Source organism: Gossypium arboreum, chromosome 10 (assembly GCF_025698485.1).
Source record: "Gossypium arboreum isolate Shixiya-1 chromosome 10, ASM2569848v2, whole genome shotgun sequence".
Lineage (NCBI taxonomy): Eukaryota > Viridiplantae > Streptophyta > Magnoliopsida > Malvales > Malvaceae > Gossypium > Gossypium arboreum.
Genome location: NC_069079.1, coordinates 18087999 through 18096690, shown reverse-complemented (window position 1 = coordinate 18096690; position 8692 = coordinate 18087999). Strand labels below are relative to the sequence as shown.

The 8692-nt window shown below is 34.9% G+C and overlaps 1 protein-coding gene across 1 annotated transcript; it reads right to left on the bottom strand.

The window, feature by feature from the left end:
• Positions 1–4634: 4634 nt before the first annotated feature.
• Positions 4635–7848, bottom strand: LOC108458031 (uncharacterized protein At4g37920). Its single transcript, XM_017757265.2, has 6 exons — positions 7507–7848; positions 6980–7257; positions 6042–6207; positions 5632–5876; positions 5064–5251; positions 4635–4972 (listed from the first exon to the last, which is right to left on the bottom strand). Exons 1-6 carry the CDS (start codon positions 7706–7708, stop codon positions 4762–4764), a joined length of 1290 nt encoding a protein of 429 aa, XP_017612754.1. The 5' UTR covers positions 7709–7848; the 3' UTR covers positions 4635–4761.
• Positions 7849–8692: the final 844 nt, after the last annotated feature.

The window sequence follows — 8692 nt, the reverse complement described above, 5'->3', positions numbered from 1 at the left end:
GTAGAAAAAGCAAAACCAGCCCGATTATACGGAATATGTGCTACACCTGAACATATAACTTATGTATGTACTAGTTTGTATGATAATACTATGATTCATATGGATGCTGTGAGAAATTTTCCCAGGCCACCAAAAAAGTGATATGACCCCTATGCTAATACTTACAACCCAGGATGGAGATACCATCCCAACTTGAGTAATGGGGCAAACCTGTAGTATAACCAGCCATACCCAAATTAGTTTCCACAACAAGCGCAAGATTTAGGTACCTCTCTAAAAACTATGGCCAATAAATTAGCAGTTAATGTACTTGACTTCCAACAGCAGATACAACGGAAAACTGTTAATTTTCAATAGTAAACACTACGGTAAACTTTTGATTTCCAAAAGGAAACAAAAGATTTTCAACAGAAAACCGAGGTGTTTATAAGAGAGTTGACCATATCAATTGAGAAGATGAACTCACAAGGAAAGCTGCCGTCACAAACAGAACCTAATCCAAGACACCACGCAAATGTAATAACATTGCAAAGTGGAAAAATACTAGAACCAATTCCTGATAGAAATCTTGGCCAAGATTCCAACCAAGATTCTGTTAGAAATCTTAGCCAAGATTCCGACCAAGAAAAGCATGAGAACGATGAACAGGTCCGAATGAAACCTCCACTGCCCATAATTCAACCTCCATTCTTAGGACGATTGAACCAATGTCGGAAAGGTAGAGAGGACAAGGAGATCCTCAAAAAATTTAGAAATGTCGAGATCAACATATCACTGTTGAATGCCATCAAACAAATTCTGCGATATGCCAAGTTTCTTAAAGAGCTCTGCACCAACAAGCGAAAATTAACTGGTAAGTGTTGGTGAGAATGTATCCGCAGTGTTACAATGGAGGATGCCAGCAAAATGCAAAGATTGGACCATGTTTGCAATACCATGCAAAATAGGTCACTTAGGAATTAAAAAAGCTATGTGTGATTTAGCGGCCTCCATAAATGTCATGCATTTTTCTATTTATGAATCACTTAACGAGAGTTTTTTGACAAAAATAAGTGTTATCATTCAATTAGTAGACATGTCTATTGTGCATCCCGAAGGAGTCATTGAGGACGTATTAGTGAAAGTCAATAAACTTATCTTTCTTGCGGGCTTTTATATGATAAAAATGGAAGAGGATAAAGCTCCTGGATCTTCAGACATCTTGTTGGGGTGACCTTTTCTTAGTACTGCAAATAATAAGATTGACGTACATAGCGGAACTTTCATGATGGATTTTGACGGGGAGATCGTGAAGTTTAACGTTTACGACGCTATTAGTCACCCAAGTGAAATCTTGAACGTAAACCATGTCGACATAATTGACTCATTAGTAGAAGAAACTTTTGAGTCATCTATGGAGATAAATCTAAAATAATGTTTGATGATTTTGAATCTGTTAATGAATTATTAGCTCCTATGGATACTAAACTTCTACCTTCTGTTTTGCAGGCACTAGATTTGAAATTAAAACCACTTCCTGAACATCTCAAGCGCATATTTTTGGAAAATAATGAGACCATTACCGACTTAAAAGGGATTAACCCCTTGACGGACACATATAAGATTTTCTTGGAGGAAGATATGAAACCAAAGAAAGAGGCACAAGGACGATTGAACCCAAATATGGTGGATGTGGTAAAAAAGGAGAATTTTCAAGGCCATACGGACGAAAGAATTCAATTGGAACAGCCTCAATACTATTTGAGGCGTCAAGCTAGTGACGTTAAATAAACGTTTGTTAGGAGGCTACCCAATTTTTATTTTTCTTTAGTTTTATGTTTATGTTTATTATTTATTATTTTATTTTATTATTTATTACTTTATTTTGTTTGGATATTAATAAATTTCTTTTCTTCTGTCTAGGTAAACCAGCGAGGAAAAAAACTCAGGAATTGGCATAGTTCCACAAACATCCCTTATTCTATCCCTATTCTAAGTAAGAATAGTGCATCCCTGCTTTATACTTACCGAAAACCCGCATCCAAACAGTGCATCCCTGCTTTATACTTACCCAAAACCCGCATCCAAACACCCACTCTATAGCCAAACACCCTTTATTCTACACCTTCAAACCCTAAACTTTTTCTCATTTTCACCCAAATAACCCTCTAGTCGCCATCCCTCTTCTCCCTTACCTCCACCACCAATTTTTCCGACCACCATGGTTAGGACTAAAATTTGTGCCGTTGCTGAACCCTCTTTCGTTGTCAACAGTTATCGGCGTTGATTCTCGGTGCCCTGACATGTCAACTTAGCCGAGGAACACCTTCCCCTCCTTATTCTCCTCCACTCGACACTGAACCTTCTCATCCCTACAACTATGCATTAACGACAGTAATCACATGGAGAGTTCTTAACTTTTCTTCTTCCTATTTATTTATTTATTTTATTCCACATCAAGGACAATGTGTTTTAAGTAGGGGGAGGCATTCTTCATTTTTTCTGTCATTTAATATGCTATTGTTGCTGCAGCTTTATGCTTGTTTCTGCCCATATTTATTTTTTTAGAATATTCTTCCTATTTTCATGCCCAAGATTTTTACCAGGACTTACCCACTGTTTGACCTGTAAGCATGATTCTTGTCTACTGAGTTAGTTATGATTTTGCTGAGTTTGATTTCGTCTCCACTGTTTTATTTTTATTAGGCTAAAATAATTAGGATTAATAGAGTTAACCCTATCTTGCTTATAGTAAAATTGATTAAGTCTAAATGCAAAGAGAACATTTAACACAATTACATGCTAAAATTATGTTCATAACTGTTAGGTGGTTGTTGAAACTTATTTTCGATACTTGATTATTTTTCCCTCGTCCTCCAAATTAAAATTTTGTTTTATTATAATAAATTGTGATGCTTCCGTGGTTATAAGTACAGCTTAAAATATGACTGACTAAGTAACTGGGGTAGGGTGCTTGGGTTGTCATCCTATTTCGCATCAAAAGGTTGTATGACGTGTTAGGTAACTCCGCTAACCAGAATTAAATATTTTTTTAGGAATATGTTGGGCTGAATAACCGGGGTGGGGTGCTTGGCTGTCATCTCTCTTCGTGTCAAAAGGTTCGATAAGTTTTTAAGAAAAATATAATAAATTAGGAGTATGTTGGGCTGAGTAACTGGGGTGGGCACTTGGTTGTCATCTCTGTTGGCGTTAAAAGGTTAAATGTATTCTTAAGAAATTATAATAATGATAAAAAGAAAGAAAAAAGTATAAAAAGAAAAAAAAAGGTGATGTATTAATAATAAAATTGCATTTGGGGATTAAAGTTGGAATCAAATAAGGTGTCTTAGTAAGTTAGTAAATTACCTGATTTTCATGAAATAATCCAAGTCGATTTTAATTTTTTTTTTGTATTAATTGGAATACTTTTTCAGTTTTATTTAAAGCAAGCTAAATGTTCTCTTTATTTTTCATATGCATTATGCCTATTTTTTATAAAACTTTGGAGTGATATTTCTTTAGTGGCAAAATTTAAATTTCACAGTAGATAGGAATCATCCTTGAGGGCGAGCATGGGCTAAGTAGGGGGATTTGATAATACTCTAGAATGACATATTTTTATGTATTAATTATATATTTATTTTGAGTATGATCCTACTAATTTGAGCTATTTATGGTTTTTATCTTGTAGGGACTAAATTGAAGGCAAAAGGAAATTTGGGGACAAAAAGTATGAATTTAAAGATAAAATAGGCCAACATGCGAAGTAGGAGAGAAGTGCTGCCAGAAATGCAAAGTATGGAAGACTTGGAGGGTAAAAGTGCAAAGAAAAGATTTTATAAAAAAATATTCTATTTAATTTTTAATTATATTAAGATAATTGTTAAAGATTATTATTTAGATTTAATTTTAGTATTTATCTTTAATTTTCTTTAATTATCTTTATTTATTTGTATTTATCTCTTAGAATTTAAGTAGGAATAGACTAAGTTTCCTAGTACTATAAATAGGGGATGGAGTGACACAAATTTCACTCATTTTTTTTTTTTGTAAACACTCTCCCCCAAAAAGCTTAGCCTTATTTCCCTTCGTATTATTCAATAAAAATTTTATTTCTATTACATTTATTTCTTTTTCTCCAAAAATCATTAGTCACTAAATTTATCTAGCCAAAGGTTGTTGAAATTCCCCAAAAGGGTTCATGAGGCTTAGAATCCGCGCTTAGCCTTCTCAACGAGTATTTATCGTTTCTCCGCATTATAGGGCTAACGCTTTTGTCCATGTCCCTTAAAAGGTAACCTTTTCAACTTGTACAAGGAACGGCCGCTTTGTATGTTTTGAGAAGGTTGTACAGTCGGTTCGTTAACTTACTGCATCAGGATAGGAAGAATTCAGGAATTTCTTTGCCTTCGAATCGATGAGGCACTGAGTGCCAATTTGCTTCGGTTTAACCAATGAGATACTGGGTGTCAATTTATATAATGCTAGGCTCAATTATTACTTCGGATTTATTTGATGAGGCACTGAGTGCCAAACTAGTGTGTTGGTTAGATCCGTGTATCTGTCCGAGTCCGAGTCGTGTTAATAAGGTAAATAAATAATAAAATTTTATAATTGATATTGAAATGGCATGATATGTGAAATCGAAATAAGAGTTATGTACTCATGAATTGAATTGAATATGAATTGAATTGAATATGGAATGGATTCTAACAAAAAAGACATTGACAGTAGATGCTTGATGGTCTTGGGTATAAATTCATACAAACAGAATCATATAGTTCATAACTCCTCCAATTCGGTTTTATCCCCTGTTCGCTGTGCCTTCGTTTGATCCAAGTATTCTTCTTCAATTGTTTCCTTGAGGATGAACAGCCTTTGTATGACCACAGGTTGAGTCATCTTCTTAGCTTCTTTGATGTCAGTTTCTTCTTTATGGAGAGTGTATGCATCCAGCATTATCTTAATCCATTTATGCAGCTCCTTTGGGGTACTGTTTAACAAGGAAAAGGAAGCCATATGGAAAACGTCATGCCACTATAATCGATGGCATTTAATCTGAAGAAGGGAACAATATTTCTTACGTGTATAAAGCATGGGAATCCTTGGCTTCATGTTCATTTCCAGGAGAGAAAGCTGTTGCTAATGCAGAGAACCGCTCTTCCGGATCTGTGATGTTTAGAAGATGCTTGAGCAACTTTATCTCTTTTGGTGCCATGCTCTTAAGGCTGCTCTTTGTTGCTTTGTATAACCGATACATAATGTCTTTAACCTGAAATTAGATGGCGCAAAAGAAATCTGAAAAAGAAAGAACAAAAAGCCTAGAAGTAGCTGGGTTAGACTTAAGAACCTAACCAAGTTTGATTGCAAACATCCTTGACATCGACAATCTCAGGTGTTTAAGGTTTCTAGACATGAATTTGTTTAAATCATCAGCTTTTAATTGGATTAAATTAACAGGAGAATTTTCTTTGCCCTATGACATCTTATTCTCAGAAACTATATTCTAATGGTTGATGGGTTGAATGATTATCTCGGTTTAAATTTAGCAACTCACATACATGCCATTGCATCATATTCTACAACTTAAATCCTAAGGAACACAACTATAGATCAAAGAAAGAGACCAAGATGCACTATAAACAGCAATACCTCATTCTTCATAGTTGTGGAGTCCTTTGCAGACGCCCAAGCACTATTTATCAATAGAACCAAAGACGAGTCAAGTTCCTTTCCCTTGGCAAGGCTTTTGATCTTTTCACATGCCACATCCACAGAAGGTGAATTTAGTATATCATCAAATTTTGCCTGCGCAGAATCTAAATTCTCCACAGCCTCCAGTGTCATGTCATAAGTACCAACAGCGGACAAGCATCTTGCTGCCAGTCGGGAGACCTCTGTTCCAAAAATGTAATGGAAAAGGTCCCTAATTAGACCAACTTCAAAGGTACAAGTGAAACATATTTAATTTTTACAGACATTGCCACTTTTTAGCAGCTTAAAGCATCCACTTTTCAACCATAAAAATAATTGAGTCTGCAAAGGTAATGCATAATATTTACCATCTCGGTCCTCCAGACTATCACATGTTTCGGAAACCAGATTGAGGTATTGGAAAAATTCATCTGTGAAGTCTTTACGCCGCCTTGTAATGATTGCATTTATATCAGTTGGGCTATCTTGAATCTCCTTAAGAAGTTCACAGTGCCTATCCATTTCATCATCAATCTGCAATGCTCATTCCTTATAAGAGAAAAAACTGCAGAATCTCTAAAACAGAAAGGAGTATCTAAAATCAAATTTAATCCCATACTAGTTTACTAATATTCACTTCAAGAAGGTATTGAAAAGAAACGAAATCGAACTATCAATCCTAAGTGTTTTGATGCTAAACAATATACCAATCCAAGCCTACTAAGTCCCTGGCAAAAACTTGGTTCACTCGGTGCAAATTTTCGGGTTTGTTTGAGTTCCAAAATCACATAAAACCTTCACATTCAGGAATACATATCATTACCACAAACCAAATTTAACCCCATGATAGATTACTAATAGTCAATTTAAAAAAGGAAAAGATATGAGATAGAGCTAGGAATCTTAAGTGTTCTGATACTGAAAAATATACCAATTTGAGCCTACAAAGTCCCCAGCAAAGACTTGGTACATTCGGGGCAAGTTTTCAGGTTCCTTCAAGTTCCAAAATCTCATAAAAGTAAACCAATCACATTCATAGTATACAATCCTTATCACTAAAACCAAAAGGAGCATCTAAAATCAAATCCGACCCCATTGAAGATTAGCAGTAGTCACTATGACTGTTAAGTGTTTTGATACTGAACAACATACCAATTTGAACAACACTAAGTACCCAACAAAACTCGGTTCAACTGGGGCGAGTTTTTGGGTGTGTCCAAGTTCCAAAATCACTTAAAACATTTGAAATTCGCATGTATTTATCAAAGAAGTTCTAGTAAAAATTCAAACATTTTGGTTTTTATACCTTCTTCACCTTGTTCTCCAAAGAAACTAATTTCTGCTTCATAGTTGGATCAATCTCCTTATCGGCACGGATTCTACATCGATTGTAGAAAATTTCTCTATACTTACTCCACTCTTCCCTCAAAATCAAGTACTTTTTCCAATCCTTGACTCTTGGTTTCTCAGTCAAAAACACATCAATGATTTTGTCACAAAATTGGGTCATTGTATAACCTTCTGCAACTTCAACATCTACTTTTTCTTCAACTTCAGCATTAGTTATACTACTTGCTTGAAGACCTGAAAATAAAAGGCAACCAATAAAAAAAGCCCATAACTTTCAGCTTCAATTTTTTGCTTTCAAAGAGTAGGGTTTAAGAGGGTTTTTAGTTTCAGTTATTAAAACCCAGAAAAAGGCATGAAAACAACTCATTTCGAGAAATTAAAGCAGAAAAACAAGAAAACAGGAAACACCCAGAACCATAGAACAGCCTAGGAATAAAACCTGAGCTTAATAAAGGAACAAAAACGAAACAATTTAATGCTTACAGAGATTAAAAAGGAGGTTCTTTTCAAGGGAGGGACTGTAGCTTTGTTTTGTTCTTCGTGGCTTGATTTTGGAGGGGAAATGAGAGAAAGAAGAGGTAAGAGGGAGTTCGAGGGTTATGGGAAACAATTTGTCACTGAAAGAGATCAATAGAGTGTTAGTGTTGGTGGGGATTGATAGTTTAAGCCTCGAAAGTCTGCTCATCGCTGCTGTCTTCTTTCTTTACAATGGGAGAAGCAGCTGTTTTCTTTAATGTTCCATTACCTCCATAACCATGGCAGTATCTGGAGCTTTCAGGTTCGGATAAAATAAATATCTTTGAACAGATATCGGTTTGATTGGTCCTATAAACTTGTCTCCGACTGGGCTTACATTTTGTGTTGTAATTTTGGACCAGATTGGTTACTAGAAGGTGCCCACTTCTTTGGACCTTTGAAAATCCAAATCCAAATCCAAAGAAACTAGCATCAAGATGAAAGAGAATCTGACATGAATCACTAGGGTTGAGCAAGAGAAATTCAAAAATAGAAAATTGGACAGCTTAGGAAAATGTAGACTAAATGACCAGAAAAGGCTCATTTTCAAAAAATTACAAAAATGGATCGTTTTTCTTCATTATTATAAGAATAGTTTAATTTCCTTAAAATATGTTAAGTTGGAGTCGTTTTTAGGAGAAACATAAAAAAATATGTCTAACTCAGCGTTTTTTTCCTGCTGACATGTAAAATGCGCCAACGTCTATGCGCTTTAGTGAAGTGCTTCCATGTAGGCGCATTTTTGCCCATATTTTTCTCATGCCCTAATTACTAATTAAGGTTTATGAAATTAAGGTTAGGATTTAATGGGGTTTTTTTAAAATTTTTAAGTGTTTAGGTTTAACGTTTAGGGTTTTATTTATTTTAAGTGTTTATTAATTATGGGTTTAGGATTTTATTTAATTTTTAAGGTTTAGGGATTCTAAAAAAAAATAATCTGTACAAGATGGGTTCTGAAAAAATAATTTTGAGGGGATGAGTTTTGAAGAAATAATTTTGACAATACGGGTTGAGTTTTGTAGAGAAAAAACATTCTAAGTAGGATGCACAATCAACAAAAGTACTGAAAAAGCTTCCAGTCGGATGCCCTTCTTAATACTGATGTTTCTAAAAAAATAAAATTGAGGAGATGGTTCTGAAAAAATATCCCAGG